At 48.7% G+C, this 25964-nt stretch overlaps 4 protein-coding genes and 1 pseudogene across 6 annotated transcripts in view; 2 read left to right on the forward strand and 3 right to left on the reverse strand.

The window, feature by feature from the left end:
- The window catches only part of Rbms2 (RNA binding motif single stranded interacting protein 2), a 57040-nt gene extending 48398 nt beyond the window's left edge, over nt 1–8642 (reverse strand). Inside the window, exon 1 of one of the 2 annotated variants that reach the window (XM_055625799.1) lies at nt 8582–8642. The gene's annotated coding sequence lies outside the window, so the exon portion shown is untranslated. The remainder of the gene's footprint in view (nt 1–8581) is intronic. The other variant, XM_055625800.1, reaches the window with a different exon arrangement.
- Nucleotides 8643–8920: 278 nt separating this feature from the next.
- Gls2 (glutaminase 2) lies at nt 8921–23397 on the forward strand. Of its 2 annotated transcripts, none has more exons than XM_055625306.1 (18): nt 8921–9244; nt 13484–13583; nt 13931–14052; nt 14588–14717; nt 15313–15392; nt 15643–15806; nt 15989–16047; nt 17862–17894; nt 18096–18154; nt 18665–18731; nt 18865–18915; nt 19060–19236; nt 20165–20296; nt 20636–20728; nt 20888–20949; nt 21530–21606; nt 22582–22645; nt 22757–23397. In XM_055625306.1, exons 1-18 carry the CDS (start codon nt 9063–9065, stop codon nt 22911–22913), a joined length of 1809 nt encoding a protein of 602 aa, XP_055481281.1. In that variant the 5' UTR covers nt 8921–9062; the 3' UTR covers nt 22914–23397. The 2 variants fall into 2 exon arrangements, with proteins under 2 accessions (XP_055481281.1, XP_055481280.1); XM_055625305.1 differs by lacking the exon at nt 8921–9244 and adding an exon at nt 9251–9481.
- Nucleotides 9488–11855, reverse strand: LOC129690118 (H/ACA ribonucleoprotein complex subunit 2-like; annotated as a pseudogene).
- Nucleotides 23398–23494: 97 nt separating the features above from the next.
- Nucleotides 23495–25457, reverse strand: Spryd4 (SPRY domain containing 4). Its single transcript, XM_055625307.1, has 2 exons — nt 25359–25457; nt 23495–24876 (listed from the first exon to the last, which is right to left on the reverse strand). Exons 1-2 carry the CDS (start codon nt 25441–25443, stop codon nt 24338–24340), a joined length of 624 nt encoding a protein of 207 aa, XP_055481282.1. The 5' UTR covers nt 25444–25457; the 3' UTR covers nt 23495–24337.
- Nucleotides 25458–25492: 35 nt separating this feature from the next.
- LOC129689933 (high mobility group protein B2-like) overlaps nt 25493–25964 on the forward strand; it is a 4008-nt gene continuing 3536 nt past the window's right edge. The window contains 1 exon segment of the mRNA XM_055625329.1: nt 25493–25519. Within this exon segment, the coding sequence (XP_055481304.1) occupies nt 25493–25519 (27 nt within the window).

A 25964-nucleotide genomic window follows, 5' to 3' on the forward strand; every position in this document is an offset into this window, starting at 1 on the left:
TATTATTATTATTATTATTATTATTATTATTATTATTATTATTATTATTTGTGTGTGTGTGTAAGGGGCGCCTCATTATGTTGCTTATCTGGTTCCCAACTCAGACACCTAATTATGCTCCCATGTAGGTGGGATTATAGGCACTGCCACTGTGTCCAGGAGAAGAGTTGTTTTGGAAAGGGGAGTAGGAATTATTTGTAATAACTTTTAGGAAAAGAGACATTATGCCCCCTGAGTCAGTACATCCTAGTTTGTAATTTCTCTAGGACATACACTGAAAAAACAGAAACGTACTCCTACTGGGTATGGTAGCACGTACACTCCCAGCACTTGGGAGGCAGAGACAGGCAGGTCTCTGTTGAGTATGAGGCTAGCCTGGTCTACACAGTAAATTCCAAGACCTTTAGGATTTCAAAGTGAGACCCTGTCTCAATAAAAGAAAAACCAAAAAATAAAAAGAAAGAAAACATGTTTTATTTTTATTTTTGTGACCGTGTGTCCGTGTGTCTGCCAAAACCAGGGGAGGATGTTGGCTCCCCTACAGCTGGAATTAAAAGCAGCTGTCTGCTGCCAGGTGGGGGTGCTGGGAACCATAGTCAGATCCTCGGAAAACAGTGAGCATTCTTAGCCTGTGAATCATTATCACTCCAGCACATTTTTTTTTTTTTTTTAAATGCACAGTGTCACAAAGTTGCCTACTGGCCTGGAGGTCAGTTTTCAAAAACTACAGCTGGGTTGGGTGTGGTTGCACACGCCCGGAATCTCAGCCCTTAAGATGCAGAGGCAAAAGGATTCAGAGTCGGAAAATGAATTTGAGGCCAGCCTAGGCTACAAGACAGACAGACACGCATACAACACACACTACACGCATGCACACATGCACACACGCACACACATGGGAACACACGTCCTTTTACTGTGAGTAACAATACTCGTGAATGTTCCCACCACTGAAACAGGAAGCTGAAACAGGACAATTGCATGAGCTCTTCTGGGCTACACAGTGAGATCCTTTCTCAAAACAAAACAAAACAAAAACAAGAAAAATACATTTCCAAATAAGAATCACAAGTAAAGGATTTGGAGCTGATTGGACTTGATCTGTTTCATGAGCAACGCCTGTTACAACATTCCACCACGGCCAGTTCCTGTGTGCTGGAAAGTCATAGGGTTGGCCAGCATGAAACGTATATGAAAGCCAAGGACACCCCAGCAGCCTCCATCTCCAATACACAAGCTCCTTCCATTGACTGACCTGTCTGCTTCTAGTACTCTGCCATGGAAATGATCTAAAAAGTTGACTTTATCTCCTTGTAAAAAGATGAGAGAAGCAGGGCTAGAGAGAACTAGAAAAGAGAAGAATGAGGATATAGCTTAGCTGATAAGGTATCCTTCATGAGCGAAACCTTGGGTTTGATATGGCACCATACAGAGCCAGGTATGGGGGCGCCCACCGTATTCCCAGCTCTTGGAAGGGGAGGAGGAGAGTGAGGAGTTCAAGGTCATCTTCCTCTACTATCTTCAAGGTAGACTGGACTGTGTAGGACTGTCTCAAAGGACAAAAAAGATGAACATGGGAAAGGGGCAGGCGCATAGGGAAGAGGTGTTTGCCTAAGTGTACACAGGACATATAAGGTGCATGTAACAATACACACGGGCACACAATTGTGCATGCAACACCACACAGGGGCACACAGTGTGCATGAAAGAGAGGCAGCTCCCTTGGAACTGGAATTACAAGCTACCTTGCGGCTGGCTGCTGGGGACTGCACTTGGGTCCTCTAGAGGAACAGAACGTACTCTTACCCTCTGGGCCATCGTGGCAACCCCACCCTTACACCCTGCCCTGCTCTGTGAGACAGGGCCTTAGCATATGGCACTGGCAGCTTAGAGCTTACAGTGTACACCAGGCTGGCCTCCGACTTGCAGAGACCCGCCTGCCCCTTCTTCCCAAATGCTGAGATCAAAGGCATGCACTCCTCTACCTGGCTTTTTGTTTTTTGAGATAAGGTCTCAGTGCTGCTCAGGCTGGCCTTGAACTCACTATGTGGCTAAGGACCACCTGGAGCTTCTACTTTTCACCTGCTAGGATTGCAGGCATATCACTGAAGGCTCTCAGGCTGGAGTCTATTCACTCTCGGAGGACTGCATTGATTATATACTTCTAGTCTGAGATTATATACTTCACATCTGAGATATTCGTTCTGCCTAGCCCTAGCTATCTCTAAAACATGTAACTTGCATGATCCCAACAGGGCTCATCAGCTCAACTCAACTATTAGGTTCCATCCAAAGGAACGACTGTAAATTTATAGACCAAATTTCAGTATTTTTATCATTGAGCACTGGCAGTTGCATATAGTTAAATTACCATATAGCAATAACTGGAAGAGCATGAGGATGACATTGAACCAAAGTACTGACTGCGAGGCTTGGACTAGAATTCAATGGCAGAGTATTTGCCTCGTATGCACGGGACTTTTGTTCAATCCCCAGTAAAGCCTGGGAACAAACATCAAAAGAAGAAAATCATGCCAGATGGTGGTGGCACACACCGTTAGTCCAGTCCCAGCACACGGGAGGCAGAGGCAGGTGGATCTCTGTGAGTTCATGATTTCAAGGCCAGTCTGGTCTACAAAGTGAGTCTAAGCCAAGGCTACACAGAGAAACCCTGTCTCGAACCCCACCCTCCAAAAAAAACCCCAATACCTTGTTTCAAATTGTCAAATAGCAAACAGTAACAACAAAAACTTGGTAGGAGTCAGTGGATACATTTAATCCCTGCCCTGTGAAAGCAGAGACCCCACGAGCAAGGCACCCTGCCTGTAACCCCAGTCCTGGAGAGGTGGAGAAAAGGAATTTCCAAAGAAACTAGATAGCCGCCCTAGTGAAAGACCCTTTGTCAAATATAAAGTGAAGAGTGATCCAGGCAGACATTTGATGGCGACCTTGGGTGTCCACAAGCATGCATGTGTGTCTACATGTACACACAAAAATGCACACAACACACATTTCATATGCAAAAGACAGAGAGTCAGGCACCAGAAGAATGGGTGTGGGATAGTGATCTGGAAAAGGCATGCCCGAAGGTGCTTCCTGATTGTTTTAGGAGCCCAGACTGACCTCTGACTTATGTTGGTCTTGTGGCTCAGCAGCTAAGAGACTTGGGGGTTTGGTGCCCACTGCCTACATGGCAGTTAACAACCATATGTAACCCCAGTTCCCGGGTTAGCGCCCTCTTCTGACCACCACAGGTACTGCATGAAGTGGTACAAGTACAGACAGGCTAACTGCCTTAGACCCCAGAATGTTGGGATGGTGGGTGTCTGCATTCGCTCCAGCTAGGAATCGACATTTTCTGGGTCTTGAGTCTATCCCATCTGCCTATCATGGGCAGGTGCCACCACACCTGGCTTTGTTTTTCTTTAAAGACAGATTCTTACATAGTCCTGCCTGGCCTCAGAATAGCTAAGGAGGATGACCTTGAACTCCTGACCCTGCCTCTATGTCCAAAGTGCTAGCATTACAGGAACGAGGTACAACACACATCCTCTGACTTCTAAGAGGTTTGCTTCCGCCTCTGTTGAACTTTTATTTTATTATTTTTTGAGACAAGAGGTCTCACTGCATAGCCAGGCTGGGACATGCCTCAGCTTCTCTTCACCTTGGCTTCTTCAGTGCTGAGATTATTTGTGACAAACACAGCAACTCGGGGAGCGAAGGGTAAGCAAAGGCTTGCTTTTCCATGTCAGAGTCCCTCGTTAAGGACTGAGGCAGAGAAGAAACACTGCTTACCGTCTCCTTTGGCTTGTTTCCCTAGCTTTTACTTACGGCCCAGGACTACCTGCCTAGAGATGTGCCACCCACAGGGGGGTGGGCCCTCCTCTATTGATTAGCAATCAGAATGCTCCCAAAGAGGTGCAATTAGGACCATCTGATGGAGGCAGCTCTTTAACCAGGCTCTCTCTCCAGGTGTCAAGTTGATTAGTAAGATCAGCCATCACACAGCCCTACACCCAGCTGTTTTTCAGTTCTGAAAAGCAATTCCAGGGCTTCTTGCATGCTAGACGAGAACTCTAACACCGGGGTATACCCCAGCCCCCTACTTTTACCTCTTGTTCCCAGATTGTGAGCGACTATGAAGTAGGGGCTCTTTTTGTCTTTTTGTTGTTGTTGTTGCTTTTCTTTTTTGAAACATGGTTTCTCTGTGATGTTGCCCTAGCTGCCTTGGAAATCACTCTCTAGACCAGGCTGGCCTCCAGAGGTCCACCTGCCTCTGCATCCTGAGTGTTGGGATTAAACACATACCACCACCTGAGGCTGGCCTTTTAGTCTTTACTATCTTTTTGTTTCTATTGCTGTGATATCATTATCAAAAGCAATATAGGTGAGAAAGGGTTTATTTCAACTTCAATGTCCCTATCATAGTCCATCATGAAGGGAAGTCAGCTTCTCAATGGTGGGAAGCAGGGGTCATGGAGAAATGCTGTTTGCTCCGATGGCTTTCTCATATAAACCAGGGTCACCTGCCCAGCACTACCTACAGTGGGCTGGGCCCTCCCACAGCAATCCTTAATTAAGAAAATGCCCTACTGACTTGCCTGCAGGCCATTCTGATTGAGGCATTTTTTAAAAGTGAGGTTCCCTTTCCCCAAGTAACTCCAGCTTATGTCAAACTGACAAAAAAAAAAAAAAAAAAAAAAAAAAAGCCAACCAGGACACTATCTAAATACAAATACAATTTAGTTTCAAGAATCCTTGCTGATAAAATAATTTCCTTTCACAGGAAAGGGAGCCCCAATGAGAACTAGGTGAAACACTGCCAACTGCTGGTCAGAGCAGGTCATGCTTCCTTCAGGAAATGGTTGGCGGGGAGAGGGTGATTTATTTCTATTTTCATCATTGGGGGGTCCATACATGTGGAAGTCAGAGGACTGTGTCGTGAAGTTCTTTCTCCCCTTTCACTTTACATGCGTTCCAGGGATCAAACTTAGGCTACAGATTCAGGCTTGAACAGCACATGGTTTACTCCCTGAGCCATCTCTGTGGCCCAACATTTGCTGTTGTTTGCTCTGGTTTTTTTGTTTTGTTTTTTTGTGTCTGTTTGTTTTTGCTTTCCAAGACAAGGTTATTCTGTGTAGCTTTGGCTGTCCTGGAACTCACTCTGTAGACCAGGCTGGCCTCAAACTCATGAGCTCCACCTGCCTCCACCTCCCAAGCCCTGGGATTAAAGGCCACTACCTTTAAAGGTAGTAGTGGCCACTACCACTACTACCCGGCTGGTTTGCTCTGTGTTGAAGCGGGTTCACTATGGAGTAGAGGCTGCCTCAAACTGTTCATCCTTCGGTCTCTACCTCAAGAGATTAGAGTGTACCTGTGGTGGTTCTATAGGCAGGTCTTTGCCCAATCAGCTCCCATTTAAAGAAAAAATGCAATAAAGTTGAAACTCATTACTGTTTATATAAAAAGCTAATTCAGAGAAAAGGGAGATAAAGGAAGCGAATAGCTTTGGGGTAATAATTAGAACTCTTATAACCTATGGCAGTTTTCTCTTGAACAGATCTCAAGGCTTCATAGAAATAACAATTTTTCCTATGGAATAAGGCTAAGACTAGCCTTCTGTATACTTAAGAAAACCCTAATTAAAGGCTGGGAAAATGGTCCATTGTGTAAAGTACTGGCTAAGCGAGCTTAAGGACCTGAGTTCAGATCCTGGAATCCACATAAAAACTGGAAACATGTAACCCCATTATCAAGGTGAGGTGCTGCTGGCCATCTAGCTGAATCTGCTAGGTCCAGGTTCAGTGAGAGACTCTCACTCAAAAATAAGATGGGGACAGGAGAGACGGCTCAAGTTCAGTTCCCAGCACCCACATGGCAGCTCGCAATCATGGCTCCAGCATCGCCCTCTGTGGTCTCTACAGGCACCATGTGGCCAAACACTATAAAAACAAAAGGGAAAGCACTGTCATGGTGGCACACACCTTTAATCCCAGCACTTGGAAGGCACAGGAAGGTGGATCTCTGTGAGTTCTGGGCCAGCCTGGGCTAAACAGTGAGAGCCTGTCTCAAAAAAAAAAAAAAAAAAAAAATTAAAAAAAAATTAAAAATAAAAAATAGACTAGGTGGGGCTGGAGTGATAGCTCAACGTTGAGTATGGTCATCTGGTGCCCTCTTCTGGACTGCAGTGGACATGCAGGTAGAACACATATACAGAAAATAAAACGTTAAAAAATTATTCTAGGTAAGGATCCATTGAGAAAGACACCTGAGGTTCTCCCTCTGTTCTCCATGTGTGCACATACAAGCCATATACATATACCACACACAAACAACATTGAATTAAGTTTATACTGAGTGTTAAGAGTATACTTAATTGGGGCTGGAGAGATGGTTCAGAGATTCTGAGTTCAATTCCCAGCAACCACATGGTGGCTCACAACCATCTATAATGAGATCTGGTGTCCTCTTCTGTTGTGCAGGTGTACATGCAGCCAGAACTCCATACATAATAAATAAATAAATCTTTAAAAAATTATAAAAAAGAGTCTTAATGAATGGAGGCACAGATGTGTGTAATCTCAGTTACTAGGAGACTAAGGCAGGAGGCAGGAAATTTTGAGCCCAGCATAAAGCAAAAACATGGGAATGCTGAGCTGGTAGAGTATTTACTTAGCATGCAAGAATCCCTCGGTTCAGTCCCTAGCCGGGAATAAAATTGGGCAAGGTGACATAGGTCTATAATCCCTGCACTTGAGGTAGAAGCAGAAGGAGATGTTCAAGGTCATCCTTGGATAGCAAGTTCAAGGGCACTCTAGGAGACACCCTATCTGAAAAGCAAAATCAGGAGTAGGGCAGCTGTAGTCCACAAATTAGAGGAAGCACTCTGGGCAGGAGAGGAGATAAGCCACACAGGGAATGGCTAACAGAAGGAAAAACAAGGTCCACTTAATTTCAAACTAGATACCCCTTGGAACAGTAAGGCAAAGGGCTGCCCTTTTCATCACCACACAAGCGTGGTTCTGACGTGTTCCCATGGTTACATTGTATCTGTGGCAGGGTCTCCTGTCCTGCTGCCGCTGGAATGTTGGGATCTATGAGAAATGCTACCTCCGCTCCTGCTCAGTCTCTTGGTAATGCAGCCTGGGCTGCAAAAGAGACAACGCCCAGTACTATTTCATAGCATAAAATATCTCTTCTACAACTGTCAATTTTGGAGAAGGCTTCATGGAGGAAAGAACCTGTAATCAGAGGTTTTTGTCTATTTTTGGCTCTGGGTTATCTTTTTTTTTTTTTTTTTTTAATTATTTAACCAGTAGTCTGTCTGCATGTATGTCTACACACCAGAAGAGGGCACCAGATCCCATCATAGATGGCTGTGAGCCAGCCTGTGGTGACTGGGACTTGGAACTCAGGGCCTTCGGAAGGTAGTCAGTGCTGTTAACCTCTGAGCCATCTCTCCAGCCCAGCTCTGGGTTATCTTATGCAAGCTCTCTTAACTTTCTTTTATCTGGGGGTGGGGGTTGGGGCATATGCGTGCCATTGCCTGAATCAGCAGGGTTGAACGAAGGGTGGTCATCAGGCTAGCAACTAGTTAGCAGCCCTGGGGCTTCTCCGTCCTTTCTTTCCTCTTTGAAAACAAACCTACTTACTGCTTTTTAAGACACTTCCAGGGAGAGAAAAACTAAGAGGTTGGCACACCAGACACACTCAATAAAAGCAATTAATAAAATTCCTACTAAACAAGAGTGCTGTGAGGCGCTGTGGCCACGGGAGTGAACGTTCTCATGCTTGCCTTGCAGATGACCTTGAACTACTGACCTGCCTGCCTCCACATCCCCCGTGCCGGTACTACAGGCGTGCTCACCACCACCCCTTTAATTCTCAAAGGTTTTTGCGTTTTTTTTTCCCCACCCAAGAGAACAAGAGGGGTAAATGATCAAAACACACAAAACAGAAAAACAAAAAACAAACCAGGAATGGTGGCATACACCTTTAATCCCAGCTCTCCCGAGGCTGAGGCAGTGGATCTGTGAGTTTGAGGTTAAGCCTGGTTTACCTGGTGAGTTCCAGAGGTATATAGAAAGGCCCTGGAAAAATAAATAAAAAATGGGGAGCCCTTGTTCCCCCCCACACCCCGGCTGTTTCTCTTTGTGTGTTGTATGTTGTGCACACCTGTAATCCTAGCATTAGAGAAGCTGAGGCAGAAGGTTGGCCAGGAGGAGTCTGAGGCCAGCGCGGGCTACAAGTTGAGCTCTAGGGCAAAAGGGCCATATCGCAAGGCCCTGTCTGTAAAACAACAATAAAAAACGTTTTCGTGTTCACTGGCTTATTTTTATGCATGAACGTTAGAGAAAGAATATAAGCCCTCTTCCGCGGCCACCGAACAGACCGCAGGGAGATAACGTAGGAACCTCGGCTCCATGTCAGCCTGCACTGGCGCGGCGGGCTGGGTCTGGACCACTCACCGCCAGCGCGCGCCCGTGCCTGGGTACCTGCAGCCCGCAGAGCGTGCACCTGCGTGCCGGCCCCTCCGGCCTGGCCCCCGCACCCCAGTCAGCTTTCTCTAGTAGCGTTTCACCTGCGCCTGAGAACTCCACGACTCCAGCCCGGCGCGTCTCCTCCAGCTCCGACCCCGCCGAGGCCGAGTCCTCCCCCGCCCCCGCCCCGTGACTCAGGGAGGGGACTCTCAGCCTCCCGCTCCTCTCCCCGCCTTCCAGCGTGCGTCCTCCGCGATGATTGGACGCGGGCCCCGCCCATCTCCTCTCAGGGGCCGCCCTCTCCCCGCCCGGCGGCTTCCAGCTCCTCCTAGAGCGAGCCCGCCCTGCTCTGCGCTGGAGGCGGCCAAGGGGCTATGGGTGCTCCGGCGGGGTCGCCCCGGCCTGGCCCCTCCCCCGACCCGAACCCCACCCACCCGGCCGGGCCGGCCCTCCTCAGGCTCGGCTCCCGCCGCGGGGCTGCTCCCCGGCTCCCGGCGTTGCCCGCCACTCGCCCGCCCCTCCCTCCTCGCCGCCGCTCGCACGTCTGGAGCGCCCGGGCAGAGCGGGCGGCGCGCCGGGGGCATGCGCTCCATGAGGGCTCTGCAGAACGCGCTGAGCCGCGCGGGCAGCCACCGCCGGCGGGGAGGCTGGGGTCACCCGAGCCGGGGCCCGCTCCTGGGCAGGGGCGTCCGGTACCACCTCAGTGCGGCCACGGCGCAGGGCAGGGGCACGCCGTACAGCCACCAGCCGCAGCACACGGATCAGTAAGGCTCGCGGGACAGGGTCAGGGGACAGGCTGGCTCTCACTCCCGCGGTCGTTCTTGCTAGCTCCCTGGGAGTCCTCTTCCCCAGAGGCGCGTCCCTCCTCTCCGTGTTCACTAGCCTGCGATGCCCTTTCCTTTAGATGTGGGGCTTTGGGTCCGCCCCGCTCGGGCGGTCAGGTGCCGTCGGCCCGGGAGGGCGTTTGGGCAGGTCGGTCTTCGAGATGATGCCTGTCCAAGGTGCGTACTTAATTGGGAAGGCAGATGGGCGCGGAGTGTTGCTTGGTGCATGTGTCTGAGTGCAGGGACGCATGCACACCCGCACCCCGTCCTCACTTTCTTCCCTGGTCCCGGTATTTTAGGGGATGTTGCGGGTATGGAACAGCTTCCTGCCCCAGGTGCAGGAAGCTTGGGTCTCCCTGTGTGGTGTGGTGTTTCTTGTTTCTGCGTGTCGTCAGTGGGTAATGTGAGGTGCGCGTCATTGCTGATGGGCACGTATGTGCGTATGTGGCCGGCGTGTTTGTTCTTTTTTTTTTTCCAGCAGAGCTTAACTGTAGAATCTTATACGCAATCAAAACACTCATACCAAGTTTCCAAATTGGTCGTTGAATGTACTGATTATTCCTAAATGGGAAAATCGTTGAGACAGGTTTGTGTGTGTGTGTGTGTGCGCTTGCCTTAGCATTTACTTTCACCACACATTCTTGGAACTGTCTTCATCTAAGCTCAACAGGGGATAGCAATGCTGGAAAAGATGCTGGCTCTTACCTCCGAGAACAGCTGTTGGAGCTGCTTGGGAAAATTCAGACATCAGGAAATTGTGGAGATGCTGTTAGGATGGGCAGCTGCATGCAGGCAGCCCAGCAGTCCCTGGAACAGGGGCTGAGTTGCAGCCCAAATCTCTCACAGAGGCATAGGCAGAGCCTGCACCTCCTCCAGGCACTTGTCAGAGGCCTCCTGATATTCCTCACGGGGCTTCACCACTATCACGCAAGTGGGACGCTTGGAGCCTGCACCAAGACGGACTTAGCTGCACCAAGTCTGGAAGATAACAGTATACCTCAGTTGGCAATGTGTCTCCTGCCAAAGCCATGATCCCTTTCTCACCCTTGTTGACGAATTTCTAAACCTCCTTCACCCCGAGAAGAATCTGCTTTTGCTTCACGCCCTTCTTGATACACTTGTAGAGCTTGCTTGTCAGGCTGTGCGACCTGGTTCAGGTTGACCAGAAGCTCTTGGTACATGCACTCCTCGCTGCAGCCGTCTACCTGTGCCTCAGACTCTTCGGGAAAGGCCTTTTTGTCATCTTAGCAACTACAGCAGCGCAGTCCAAGACAGACTTTTCTAAACCAGTCAGAGCTTTGATGTTGCTCAGTCTCTCTGAATTGCAGAGTTTTTTTTTTTGGGGGGGGCTCATCTTTAATCCAGGAAACCGACTCCCACCCGAACCCCCACCCCGCACACAGAGTGCTCAGGAATACTTGGTGCCTGTGATTTCTCCCCAACCCCAAGATGCAAGTGCTGGAAATCTTGTTATCCGCAGACATTGTCCTGGTAGCTGCTGCCCTGTTATAGCAGAATGGGAATGGACTGTCTTCCCCATCACTGACATCTACTTAAGGATATTTAGAAACATGCTCACACCATATTTGAATGACACAGGCAAACATAGCAAACTACCTCACCACCAATATGGTGGGATAAGCAAAGGCCCTTTAACCCTTGTACTGCCCCTGGGGTGGGGAGCCCCCACATGTCATAGTTCAGTGCAGTAGAGGACAGAGTGTTTTTTTTTAAGAGTCCTAGTTTCTTGTGGCTGCTTGTGCTCCAGGGAACTTACCGGTAAAGGTCTTGAACCTTGGCTCCCTGGGCAGAGAGAGGTATTGACAGTATGGGAGGGTGATGGGCTCTAGGAGAATGATACCATGAGATAGGTGGGTTTTTGTGTTCTGAGGGTAAAGGAGGTTAGCAAAGAGGAAATATCTTGTAATTCAGATTCTTTAAAAATATTTAAAAAAATATTTAGACATACCTGGCCTGGAACCTTTGTTGATCCCCCTACACCTGACTCCTGAGAGCTATGGGATTGTGGTGATATGCTCCACAAAAAGCTAGCCATGGTTATTTGTTACCATGCTTGTAATTCCAGCACTTTGGAGGCTGAGATAAGATGATCATGTTTTTAAGGCCAGCCATAAAATTATTTTTGTTGCTACTTCATAATTGTAAGTTTGCTACTGTTATGAATTGTCATGTAAATATCTGTGTTGTCTGATGGTCTTAGGTGACCCCTAAGGGTTGTTTGGCCCCAAAGAGTCGAGATTCTCAGGTTGAGAACCACTGCTTTAGCTGCCTCCAGAGTTTTCTACCAGTGTGGGAGATCTTTGGGGTCCAAGGGCCTTCCTAGTAATGTAAGTTGGTAATCATTATTGAAGATCCACGTATCGCACACTTTGCTCAAAGCTAGGGAGAGAAGGTGTATAAGGCACAAGGGCCCAGCAGTGGCGCAGTGAGTCTTCTGACATTCATGAGGATGTGCATGAGAAATGTGAGCAGCAGGAGCTGTATCTGGAGCTCTAGGACAGCTACCACAGCCATTGAAGAAGAATGTCATGAACGGCTTATAGTATAAACAAAGGCTACAACGCCTCATAGTGTCTGTCCCACTTAGGAAGTCATAATTGGGATGTGTTACTTACCAGAACTGGTGTATACAAGAATGACATATTAGAAAAAAAAATGCAGTTTTAAAGATTGGTGGATACCATACTAAGAATTGAGAACTAGCCAGACATAAAAGTAGGAAGGAGTGGAAATTAGAGGAAATGCAGGAACAGGTAAAAGTATATTATATATATACAAAATTATGAAAGAATAATAATAAAAGAGATAGCCATGATTATTCATTACCGTGCTTGTAATTCCAGCACTTTGGAGGCCAAGACAAGATGATCATGAGTTTAAGACCAGCCAGGCTACACAGAAGACCCTGTCTCAAAATCCTGCCCCAACAAAGAAAACAAAATCAAACCACTCTCCATCACGGTGCTGCCGTCACACACACAGTTGAGTGCAGCCCAGTGAACTGGCCGTGGTCACTGTAGGGACAGTACAGGCAGGCTGGGTTGCACTGGCCATGGTCACCAAAGTACTGACAGTACAGGCAGGCGCAGGCCAAATCTGTGGGTGGCACCAGGCATTCTGACAGGCACCATGAACAAGAAAGATATGCTCATTCTATTGGGATCAGAAAGAGAGACAGTGAGGCTGAACTTGCAGCTAGGTCCTGGTTATTCATTACTGTTCCACAGGGCGGCTTAGGAGCACTAAATAAAGCATTTGTACTGTAGAGGAGAACGGCAATGAAGAAGACAGAAGAGGAAGGAAAAAAAGGATCTTAATCTGTATGCCCTGGGGCTTCGGTTTTGTTATTTGTTTGTTTTGAGATAGGTTCTCTCTATGTAGCCCTGGCTGTCCTAGAACTCACCGTGTAGACCAGGCTAGCCTCAAGGTCACAGAAACCCACCTGCCCCTGGCTCTCAGGTGCTTGGATCAAAGGTGTGCACTACCATGCCCAGCTGGAACTGAGGTTTTTGCTTTAATGTTTATTTCTACCTCTGTTTATTGTGGGGGGTGTTGCCCACAGAGGCCAGAGGAAGCATCTGATGATATCCTAGAGATGCAGGCAGTTGTGAGCCACCTACCCAGTCAAATCCTGGGAAGTGAACTCAGGTCTTCTGTGGGAATAATGTGCTCTTAAACATTTCTCCTAAGATCATACAGCAATTAAGGATCAAAGCAGAACCCTTTTCAGTACACTCTACTGCACAGGAGAAGAGAGGATGGATCTGTCCAGTGTTAGGGACCAGCTCAATAGAGACATAGAGTGTGGGAACAGTCACAGAAAATTCTGTATTTCCATCTCGGCACCCAGGTGGGTAGTCATGTACCAACCTTCTTGGGAAGCACAAGCGAACTCACATTGGATGTGTTCAGCTTTCAGTGTCTACTAGACATCTGGAAGTGCAGTTTCCAGAAGGCAGCTTGAAATAAAGGGCTGAAAGCTAGAGAGTAAGATTAACAACAACTCATGCCTGTGTAAAAGTTAGGACTACAGAATCTGCCAGATGGCTCAAAGAGGAGGCATAGGATGGCACCTGGTGACAGGTCCATGTTCCAGGAGAAGGAGGAGTGGGGATAGTCCTAAGGCCCCCTGCCTTCCCCATCTCTTCCCCCAAACAGTGATGCATCTCACAGCGGCATGCTGCCTCGACTTGGTGACCTGCTCTTCTACACTATTGCTGAGGGACAGGAGCGCATCCCCATCCACAAGTTCACAACTGTAAGTGGTGCCCTGCCTGTTCAGAGCACCCTCGTTCCTCAGGGTCTCTGGAACATGAGATAAGGATGGTTGATAAGTGGAGGGTAGGCAATGGGTTGCTGTGTGAGGATGGAAAATAGAGGGGTAATGGCTGCCCAGGCTAAAGAGCCAATGTCGTCCTTCCCCCAAGTCCGGAAGACAACACCTGCCTTGAGACATCACAAGAGACTTGTTAGCCTTCAAAGCGGCCCTGGCCTTTTCGCTTGTTCCCAAACCCGTTTGTTTTGCCTGTTGTAGTGATTGGGGTTGAGTTACTTGAGTATCTTGTCCTTGGCTGACCTAACCAGACCTCTTCTTTCCCCTCAAAGGCACTGAAGGCCACTGGACTGCAGACATCAGACCCACGGCTCCAGGATTGCATGAGCAAGATGCAGCGCATGGTCCAGGAGTCCAGCAGTGGAGGCCTCCTGGACCGAGATCTTTTTCAAAAGTGAGAGCCCCGGACACGAGCATTGTCCCCAAAACAATTCTGTAGGAAGAATTTTGTTTTATTCATTATATAAGCAATACCTACTCGCTATGAAAAATAATAAAGGGCTATGTTTCTTCTCTGCCCAGGCCTAGCCCCCTTCCAGGTGTGAGCCCTGCTAACTGTTAGTGAATATCATCAGAAGGTGCCCTGTGTGTTCACATACATATGTGGCCGTGTGTACCAGGGCTTCTCAGTGCTGATGCCCGTGTGCTATGCGTACTCTGATTTTAATATTTTTTGCATAATGTCTTGGGATCTCTTCCTATGTCTTTCTTTCAAACATCTTGTTTTGGAGGTTATGAAATTTAAACCTACGGAGATAAAATGACACTAAAAGTCATGTGGCTGTTAGTTCAAAACCAGATGGACATTAACAACCTTCTTTACTCCCAACTTCCATGGCCCTGAGTGAGGCCCAGTTGTGTCTCCAGCCCCCAGTGAGGCCCAGCTGTGGGCCTCTCCGGCCCCTAACGCGCTCTTATCTGGGATCCAGGTGTGTGAGCGCCAACATTGTGCTCCTGACTCAGGCGTTCCGAAAGAAGTTTGTCATTCCTGATTTTGAGGAGTTCACGGGCCATGTGGATCGCATATTTGAGGATGCCAAAGAGCTCACTGGAGGCAAAGTGAGGGCCAGGGGAATGAGGGAGGTGTGGGGGCTCTGGGACAGATACACATTGCTTCTCAGAAACTCCTGCTTGTGTCTGGGGAGCCAGTGATAGACAATGAGAAGCAGAGCCTCTAAAATTGAGGACACAGTCTTGTGTGTTTCTATGTGTAATTCTAGTAGCATGTTACTATGTTTCTATGGGTGTTGATGGCAGAAGCTAGGCTTATAGTCCCAGCTCTAGCCAGGCAAAGGCAGGATCAGAAGTTTGAAGTCAGTGTGGGTTACATAGGGAGACCCCGTCTGAAAGTAAAGAGATTCAGTCCAGCCCTCATGGAGACTTCAGGGACAAAACCTGAGAACCCAGTTCTGGAATTGCCAATTTTTATATTCCATGGGCTTCACTGCTATCCCTCCAGGGTTCAGGCTACATGTAGGTAAGGGTGCCAGATACTGAGGGTTTGGGGGTTTGTTCTGGAAGCAGTACACAAAAGGGAACCTGTTGGCCATGTAGGGGATAAGATTTTAGCTCTTACCTAAAAGTTTCTGACTCGGAGAACAGCTGAGGTCTCCATGGTCACCTCTCTCCTTTTCCTCTACCCATTTATGCCCAGGTAGCAGCCTACATCCCTCACCTGGCCAAGTCAAACCCAGACCTCTGGGGCGTCTCCCTGTGCACTGTGGACGGGCAGCGGTAAGATGCTGGGTGGTGCTGGGCCTTGTAGGGCCTTTAATCTCAGTGCCCAGGAGGCAGAGGCAGGAGGATCTCTGAGTTTGAGTCCAGTCTGGCATCATAGTGAATACCAGGACACCCAGGGCTCTGTAGAAAGACCCTGTCTCAAAAGCAAACAAACAAACAAAGACGCTAGGTGAGGTAGGAGCTGCAGGGCACAGGTGTTGAACCAAGAAGCCCCACCTCGTTCACGGCTCCTGTCTGTCTCCAGGCATTCTGTGGGCCACACGAAGATCCCCTTCTGCCTGCAGTCCTGTGTCAAGCCCCTCACTTATGCCATCTCTGTGAGCACCTTAGGCACCGACTACGTGCACAAGTTTGTGGGCAAAGAACCCAGTGGTCTGCGCTATAACAAACTCTCCCTCAACGAGGAAGGTGAGCATCCCCAGGGCGCACACTCACACCTGCCTTCTCCTCAGCCCTGTACCTCACCTCCTCTTTTGTTTCTTTGCCTTTTCTCTCATCTGCACCTAACCCTGATTAGCTTCTGAGTGGGAACAATGTAGAATAGGTGTTCATTAGTGGCTGACAAGACTGAGTGGTTTCTATTTCCCCAGGAATCCCCCATAACCCCATGGTCAATGCTGGTGCCATTGTCGTCAGCTCCCTGATCAAGGTCAGTGCCATTCTAACCTCCTGAAAGATTATATTCTCTCAACTCCCCTCATTCCTACATTCCCATGTCTGTTTAGCTCTCCAGGGAGATGGGGGGGGGTACTGAATCACTCAAGGGTTAATGAGAGGCATGGAAAAAGCATCGGGCAGCCCTGAGTTATACGCTATGGATGTTAGTGAGAGCTTCCACATCCCTGCCCTTACCCTTACCCCATAGTGCTCCACACCCCCACCCAGAGTTCCTGAGCCTCACAGAAGTGAGCGGGTCATGACCCCTGCCTAGGACCAAGAGCCAAATGCCAAAGGCAGGGGGAGGACAACAGTGTTAGGCATTGATTGGCCACCCCTGGGTGAGAGGCACTCTGAGAGAGGGGTGAACGGCCAGGCCAGGGCAGTTATTCACGTCACCTGCAACTGTGAGGTGGCCTTGAGCAAGGGGTGTCAGACAGGCCATCAGCTGCAGGTCTCCCAGGGCAGGAAAAGTGTGGGCAGTGACACTCTGGGGCCAATCACAGCGCCTCCCGAGGAAGGTGGTGTTAGGAACCCTTCCCCCTAGCAACTCAGGTGTCAGAGTCCCGGGAATGTTGACTCTATAGCTGACATATACAGGAAACAATGACTGCGGGCGGAGACTGAGGCAAACGTATCTTTCTGTTCTGTAACAGTCTGTCCACAGTCCTATTCTGGGACTGCCTTACCTCATTCCCATCTAAATCAGTTTAGTGAATTCTCAACTAAAATCTTTAGCTCCAGAGGTGGGCATGAAGCCCATTGGTAGAACATTTGCACTGCCATGCACACTTCAATCCTGGCCCTGCTAAAAAGAAATTGTTTTTGTTTCATTTATCAATATAGGTTAGTGGCAGAACATTTGACCAGCATATCTGAGGACCCAGTTTCAATCCTGGTAGTAGAAAAAAAAAATCATTTATCAGTATAGTTGAGTACAACAGACACATTGCATTTCTGTCAGACGGTGTGGAATCAGGTATAGGCTGGAGGGAGCTATATAGAATGGGGTAAGGAGAATGGGAGTTGGACCATGGTAGCATGTGCCTATAATGCCAGAGCTCGGGACGGGACGTAGAGGTTGAAAGGTCTGAAGTTCAAGGCTAGTCTGGGATACATGAAACCTTTATTAAAAAATAAATACAATGGATGGTAATAATCAGAGATGGGGGTGGAACTTAGGGATAAAACTGCAGATAGGGATGAGTGAGACTGGGGAGGGGCAAAGCAAATGGATGGGGTGGGATCCTCTGAATTCTCATTCCTGATTTTTTTTTTTTTTTTTGAGACAGGGTTTCTCTGTATAGTACTGGGACTCAGAGATCTACCTGCCTCTGCCTCCCAAGTGCTGGGAGTAAAGGCCTGTACTACCACAACCCGGCTCTGTTTGTCTTTTGAGGCAGGATCTCTCTTTACATAGCCCAAGCTGTCCTTGAAATCTTTCAGCAATCCTCCTGCCTCAACCTCCCAAGTACTGGGATTAAAGGCTTGCAGCACTAGGCAGGCTAGTGGCTTGGTTTTCTGTCACTAGACATAAACCTGCATGCAAAAAGGTCTCAGCCGTTTAAACAGGATCACATGCCTAGAACATCAGCTACTTCAAGGCCAGAGGAGCACTCAGCCACATTCACAGACCTGCCTGGACAACAAAGGCTTGTCTCAGAACAACAAAAGGCATTGTAAAATGTCACATTCCCAGTGGCAAGGCTAGTCCAACACATCAGTTCCATGTGGCCCCTGTGATTCTTCCTCTGCCCTTCTCCTAGACCGGGGGCATTGACTGCTCTCCCTTTGCTTTCTCTGCAGATGGACTGTAACAAAGCCGAGAAGTTTGACTTTGTAAGTTCTTTGCACTCAGCTCTTTACTGTCTTTTTCTATGGCGTGCTGTCTACAGAGCAGTGGGAACCAGTGCCTCTTGGAGGCCCTGCTCTCCCGGGCAAAGCTGGGATAAGGACTGAGAGGTGCAGAGTGGTACGCCTCGGTGTGTTCAATAGGGCTCCTTAGTCAAAGGTGTCTTTCCTGCCCTTCTTCTCTTCCAGGTATTGCAGTATCTGAACAGGATGGCAGGGAATGAATTCATGGGGTTCAGCAATGCCACGTAAGGCTCTGTTTAGAGGATCAAGTACATTGTGCTGTCTGTGTCTACGTGCACATTATGTATGTGTGCACTCTGTATGTTAGCTTAGGAAGACATTCAAGGGGGTTCCTCCCAGCATCCTCTGAGTCCCTTCACTGTCATTTGTTTACTTGGAGAAATAGCATCCCATTTCTTATTCACATATAATGAGAAAAGCAACATGATAGCTCTTGCCTAGGCCCTAGTCAAGACTCTCAAAGACAAAAACCTTTCTAGGTTTCTAAGACAGAACGACTAGACAGCTTTGGGTGTTTTTTTTTTTTTGTTTGTTTTTTTTGTCTGTTTACATTTTGCCACAAAGCTACACCAAGTATTTGTTCAGGTTTGGAAGGTCCCACGGATGTTCTGAGACTATAGAGGGATGACTTTAACTCTAACCCAGGTGACACAACTCTGTATCCCAGGAACCATACATTTCCTCTTTTCCCCTCTCCATCTCTAGTCAAGCACTAAATTTGGTATTTGCTTCAGATTCCAGTCAGAGAAGGAAACCGGGGATCGGAATTATGCCATCGGCTATTACCTCAAGGAAAAGAAGGTAATGGGGAGAGGCCAGTAGAGAATCACTGAGGGTTCTGCTGCTAGAGGGCAGAGGGTATGGACTGTGTGAGACCCTGGCAGTGAGACATCACGCGTCCACAGAGACTTCTTAACCCTGCTCTCCCTTGCAGTGCTTCCCTAAGGGAGTAGACATGATGGCTGCCCTTGACCTCTATTTCCAGGTAAGCAAACACTCTCAGGGCCAAGGGTACGGGACAGATTGCCCTCTTATTGCACATTAGACACTCCTCTCTAGTGAAAGAAGAGCATTCTTCACTTCTGCATTCATGCCCACACTGCCCTTTGACCCCTCTCTCTTTTCCTAGCTGTGCTCTGTGGAGGTCACCTGTGAGTCGGGCAGTGTCATGGCGGCCACTCTTGCCAATGGTGGCATCTGCCCCATCACAGGCGAGAGTGTGCTGAGTGCTGAGGCAGTGCGCAACACCCTCAGCCTCATGCATTCCTGCGGCATGTATGACTTCTCTGGCCAGTTTGCCTTCCATGTGAGTGTTCCCAGTCCTGCTATCCATCTGCCATGTCCGGTGCCAAGGAGAGAGGATGGCGTGAAGATTACTCTTGCTTCCTTCATAAACATCTCAACAGGCAAATAGGCTAAGAATCCTTAGTTGGAATTTGCCAAATACGTTACATTCCTCAAATACAGAGACCCCTTTTCCATCTTAGATGTGACTTCCAAGGAGAGGCATGGTTGGTTTGATTCTCTTTTCCCCATGACAGGTTCCCACTAGCCTCAGACTCACAGTGATCCTCCTGCCTCATCCTCTAAAGTGCCGAACTACAGTTATGCCCTTACCCTTGGCCTCTTCTTGTTTGATTTGGCACTAGGGATCAAACATAGGTCTTACCCAAGCCAGGTGAGTGCTGTGCCACTGACCCTGTTTCCAGGCCCTGGAGAATTTCTGGTTGATGGATCTCAAACAGAACTGCCTCCACCTCTGTTCACAGCACCCCAGTCTTTTTCTGTGTTTGCTATAATTATTTATCTATCCTTAAAGATTTATTTTCATTATTGGGAGGGGGTTATGTACAGGTGAGTGCAGGTGCTCACTGAGGCTAGAGGTGTGCAGTCCCCTCAAGCTGGAGTTACACATGACTGTGAGCCTGCCAGTTTTGGTGCTTGGAATTGGACTGGGTCCTTTGCAAGAGAAGTTCAGGCTCTTAGTTATTGAGCCACTTCTCCAGGTCCTCCTCAGTTTTTAAAGTATACACACACTTTTAAATCCCAGCACTTGGGAAGCAGAGGCAGGACTCTGTGAGTTTAAGGACAGCCAGGGGTAAAGACAGCAGTCAGAGGCTGAGCGACTGTTCCTTGTTAGTGTACGGGGTAAAGAGAAGACAGGCAGAGGCAAATGAAAAATCTAAGAAGTTGAGGTGGGTTGTGGCCTCACCCATGCCATTACTGTCCCTCAGGTGGGCCTGCCAGCCAAGTCAGCTGTGTCAGGAGCCATCCTCCTGGTTGTACCCAATGTCATGGGGATGATGTGTCTGTCACCTCCATTAGACAAGCTGGGGAACAGCCAACGGGGCATCAGCTTCTGCCAGGTAAGTTGTTCTGCATAAATACTATTACTAAATACTATTTAATTAAAAATAAATTAATGGGGGGATGAAGAGATGGTTCAGAGGTTAAGAGCACTGGCTGCTCTTTTAAAGGTCCTGAGTTCAATTTCCAGCAACCACATGGTGGCTCACAACCATCTATAATGAGATCTGGTGCCCTCTTCTGGCGTGAAGGTGTAAATGCAGGCAGATCACTGTATAATAAGTAAAAGCATCTTTAAAAAAAATTAATGGTAGCCACTATAATTAGAGCACTGTAATTTTTGAGCTCCCAGAAAGGGCAAGGGATAAGTAAATAATTTCTTTGGCCTCTAAATCTAGAAGTTGGTGTCGCTGTTTAACTTCCACAACTATGATAACCTGCGGCACTGTGCTCGGAAGTTAGACCCCCGGCGAGAAGGAGGAGAAGTTCGGGTAAGCAAAGTTCTGGCCTAAAGGACATTTCAAAATGAAACCGCCCATAACACGTCGGCATCGACTTTGGTGAAGGGTCCACGGAGGAGGGTCACGGGGTAGAGCAAGGGTGGACTCCAGGCCATGACCGGTCTTAGGTGGGCATGCTGTGTGTTCCAGAACAAGACCGTGGTGAACCTGCTATTCGCTGCATACAGTGGAGATGTCTCAGCTCTTCGAAGGTAATTCTACTGTGACTAAATGACCGTAAGGAGATAATTACCTTCAGACAGCTTATCAGGACACTGTACAGCAAACTGCTAAAGCTTCAGGTTTATGGTTAGAATTGACACACTGCATTTAAATAAATGTGTGTGTGCACCCGGTCCTGTTGGCGCAGCTGTGTGTTTGTATGCATGTGGTGGCCAGAGGACAGTGTCGCTCCTCAGGGGTCATCCGCCTTGCTTTCTGAGACACAGTCTCACTGGCCTGGAGCGAACCCCCCTACCAAGCCCCTGGGACCTACTCCGGCTCTGTTCCCTACCACCAGTCTGGGATTACAGTCCAGCTACTTTTTTTTAACGTGGGTTGTTTGGATCAAGTCAGATCTCAGGTCCTCATGCTTTCCCGGCAAACACTTTACCCTCTCTCCAGCCTAAGGATTTGCTTGTTGTTGTAAAATCAAAGTGCCTGCCATAAGTTTGGAACTAACGGCAATCGCTGTGATTGACATGAACGCATCCAGTCTGGTCCCAATTCAGAATGCTGTCTGTGGATTCTGGACCAACATAGCTGACCCAAGCTCCTCTCTGCTACCCTCAGGTTTGCTCTGTCAGCCATGGATATGGAGCAGAAAGACTATGATTCCCGGACAGCCCTGCATGTTGCTGCAGCTGAAGGTACTTTTTGTTGTTTTTTTGAGACAGGGTTTCTCTGTGTAGCCTTGGCTGTCCTGGGACTTGTTCTGTAGACCAGGCTGGCCTCGAACTCAGAGATCTGCCTGTCTCTGCCTTGAAAGTGCTGGGATTAAGGGCATGTGCCACCACCACCCAGCTTAGATGAAGGTATTCAAAGGGTTAAAGAAGAGAGGTGGAGTGTAAGACCCCTTTTCCTTCTCCGTGTGGACCCCATCATGGTGTTCATAAAGGGCAACAGCCAATGTTGCTTACTGTTGTAGTAAATTTTAAAAATGGTTATTATTAGCCCTAAGATTATTGCAGTGGTATTATTTAACCCACTACCACAAATAATAAGATATAGACACCTGTTAGATTTATAATTGCCTTATTTACCTTGGGCCAGGCAGATATTTCACTTACACTGTCTCAATATCCTCTCCATTTATCTCTCAGCCCCCCATCCAATGCTATCCTCCTTAACCATCCTCATTTCAACTATCTTCCAACCATAATCCCATGGTACTTGCTTGTATTCTTCATCTGGGCCTTTTTATGCCATTATTGGAGTCCTTCCTCCAGGCCCACGTGATTTCTTTTCCACACTAACCCATTGTGGTGTCCTCCTTCTCCCTTTCTTCTGTCTGTATCCTGTGATTCTATCTTCAATCCAAAAGTCTGGGAACCTTAGCCACACCTACCCCATTCTCCCCTGCCCTGGTATAGGCCATTTAACCAACTAATCAGGTATGTTTGCACAACAAAGATAGGTGTACCCAGATCTTGAGGGCTAGTAATATGCATCAGACCAACCTCCAACAGTCTACAGACCCTTCAGCTGACAGATTGTAACTAGGAGCAAGGGGCAAATGTCAAGGACGTTTCTCCTCCCTCTTGGAGCAGACTCCAGCTACTAAAGGTCTACACCAAGTTCAAGACCTGCCAGTGCCCTCATTTTCCTTCTACCCATATTCCTAGGGCACATTGAAGTTGTCAAATTCCTGATTGAAGCTTGCAAAGTGAATCCTTTTGTCAAGGACAGGTGAGTAGAATTAGTCCTGAAGGGGAGGAGGGTGGCCCTGGCTGAACCTGTGTGCACACGCGCAGCAATGGTGCTCTCCACTTGCCTAACCAGCATCCTTGTTCCCCGCAGGTGGGGCAACATTCCCCTGGATGATGCTGTGCAGTTCAACCACCTGGAGGTAGTCAAGCTGCTGCAGGAATACCATGACTCCTACCTGCTGTCCGAGACTCAGGCCGAGGCAGCGGCTGAGACCCTGTCCAAGGAGAACTTAGAAAGCATGGTGTGAGCACAGGCCCGGGGCAGCCTCTGCTCAAGAAAAGGCCTGAGCTGATACACATTTAACCCACAGCCTCCAAAAATACTACAGAAAGCTGCTTCAGTCGAGATCAACATGGCCACTTGGTGACACAAGCCAATGCTTTAGTGGGAATCAAACACCCCATTCCCTCAGGGGATACCTGCAGTAGAGCTAGCCACAGAGACCTCCAGATATAGTTTAATGGTTCATCCACTCAAAAGTAGCCCAGGTCTTCACCCAGGTCCCCTTTTCCTCTCTGAAGAACCCATCAAGAGAACAAGAGACTTCCTTGGAGAGACTCTAGCATGCACATGCATCTGCCAGAGAAAGAGAAGTGGGTAGGAGCCAAAGCACCCAGCTGTAGACGTCTGCAGAGATCTGTCCCTCACAGCCAGGACATGCTGCTACTGATGACACCAATTTTATAGACAGAGAAAGTATTTTGTGTTCAAATAAACTTTAATTACATGAATTATCTTTTTTTTGCTCAATCTAGTCATTCTCTTTCTCCTTCCCCTAAGGATATCGAGCATCATCACCATCATAGTAGAATAAGACAGAACTCAGGGTCAAAGTCCAAACTATATATTTCACATACATATTCACTCATTCCACCAGGCTTTCCTCAACCCAAAATAATGCTTTGAGTTTATTCTGTGGCCATGGGGGGTGAGAGTTGTAGGTCTGAACAGGCTCCAAAATGGATTATGTCAAACTCCCCTTTTCTCTGGCTATGGATGATAGCAGAAGGAGCTTCTCCAGGGTAGTTTCCAGCACTCCAGACCACACATCTCCCTACTGTCTCTTCCCCTTCGTCACATAACTGGCACAATGGTTTTGACAACTGGCTGGGTATCCAAGGTGTGCAGAAGACAGATGGACTCAACAGTGCGGATAGCTGCATGGTTGTAGGACTGCCGTCTGTGGTATTGAGGTGCTCACTGAGTCAGGAAAGCTCTGAGGGAGCCAGGATCTGAGGTGCATCAGACAAAAGGCCATGTTTGCAGCTAACCCTCCTCCAGCCAGAGGTAGAAAGCATTTATTCTGGAGAATCTGGTGAACCCCCAAAACAAGTTACATATGGGTAAGGGAAGGAGAGGTAGCGACTCAAATGCCAGGACCCCAGGACGGGACAGTCTAAGACATCCGGGCACAGTACAAGGACCCAAGGAAGCAACTCGAGGAGAAAATTCACCCGATGATCTAGGAAACTGGCAGTAAGGAGGGCAAAGTTTGGCTGTATACCTAGCTTTCACTGGGTAAGGACCAGAGGAAGATAGCTAAAATACTGCACAAAGGATCCCAACCGAATTGTGAGCTACCAGTTGCTTGAGACAAAGAAAAACAGCTTTAGACACTAAGAACAGAAAAGTGATTGTGAGGATGATTAAGGGACTTGGACAATGGCCACATTAGAGGCCCTTGGGCACTTCAAGTCCTGAGTGGGTTAGCAGCTCTCCATCCCAAAGGGCAAAAGCGGGCGTCACTGGGCCATGGAAATCTGTCTGTAGTGTGCACAGCACAGAGCGATGGCTCACATCCACCAGGCTTAGCTTCTTGGCCTCGCAGTCCAGCAGCAGTCCCACCTTCTCCGGCTGTCCAATACCTTCAATTGGGGCTTTTTCCTTGGCCAACATGCTGTGCCACTTGCGCTGGGCATAGGAGAAGACCCAGGAGCGATCATCAGCACCGACGCAGCTGTCCCGGGACATGTCCACCTCTGCCACTCCTATCCGGAACTGCTGGGAGCGCTTCACCGTGACCTCCCAGTAGTGTCTGCCACTGGTGACAGGGGTGTCTGCGAGCACCACAGCCCACTCCCGGAAGCGCTCCACATTCAGGGCCACCCTGGTGGGTTCCAGTCCCACCAAGCCATATTTGACACCCGTGTCACCTCTGAAGAGTGCCAGGCTGCTGTGGGCAGTTTTTTCTTCTAGTTTGAAACTGATGCCTGAGCACGGGTGGGGGGTGGATGGGTGGGAGGGGGCAGAACAAAAAAAGAGTGGGTTAGAACCCTAAAGGATGGTTTTGATCTGAAGCAGTCCAGGCGATGAAGGGAAAGCGGCAAAAGTTAAACGTTAAGATGGAAAGAACGGGGCTGGAGAGATGGCTCAGCACTGGCTGCTCTTCCAAGGGTCCTGAATTCAATTCCCAGCAACCACACGGTGGCTCACAACCACCATGAGATCTGGTGCCCTCTTCTGGCATGCAGGCATACACGCGGGCACTGGATACGTAATGAATACATCTTTAAAATAATAGTAATTTAGAAAATAAAAACTAAAGTAAGTAGCAGCCGGGGCAGCCGGAGGGCGGAGAGCCCGAGGTTTGGACTCTTGCTAGACCGAGGCAGATGGGGAGAAGCGACAGGTGGAGACCTCTGAGCGCACGTTAGCTACTCTGGAGTGACAGCGTAGAAAGGAAGACGCCTACCTCTCCGGGCTTCCCCGGCAGGGGCCCCCCATCGCCTGCTTCCCCAGCGGTACACGCCCCGGCGGACGGCAAGGGGCAGCGCCATCTTGTGTCGCGGGAGCCCCGGGCACGCCCCCTGGCGGGGACGCCGGCCAATGGCGGCGCTGCGCCCGGACCACGTGGTGCGAGACGCTGTTTTCTGGTGACGCGTCGGCCTGTGTTGGGAGAAATGGCTTTCAGGGCTCTCTACTCCGGGTGGTCGGTGCTCGGTGTCTCTTATGGAGAGACCTATCGGTCATGTTACAACTAAGTAGGACCTCCAGAGAGACTATGTAACCAGAGTCTTTTCTTTTCTTTTTTTTTTTTTTTTGAAACAGGGTCTCCTGTAGCCCAGGTTGGCCTGGAACTAACTCCCTTTGTAGACTAGGCTGGCCTCCGTCTCATAGAGACCTGCCTGCCTCTGCTTCCCGAGTGCTGGGATTAAGTAGAGGCGTGTTCCACGAAGCCTGGCAGAATAAAAGAAATGTTTTTTAAAAGTGGTTTATGCCAGGGTAGTGGTGCACACCATTAATAACAGCGCTCGGGAGGCAGATGTATTTCTGAGTTCAAGGCCAGACTGGTCTATAT

This window comes from Psammomys obesus, unplaced genomic scaffold (assembly GCF_907164565.1).
Source record: "Psammomys obesus unplaced genomic scaffold, mPsaObe1.curated_primary_1811, whole genome shotgun sequence".
In the NCBI taxonomy this organism is placed as follows: domain Eukaryota; kingdom Metazoa; phylum Chordata; class Mammalia; order Rodentia; family Muridae; genus Psammomys; species Psammomys obesus.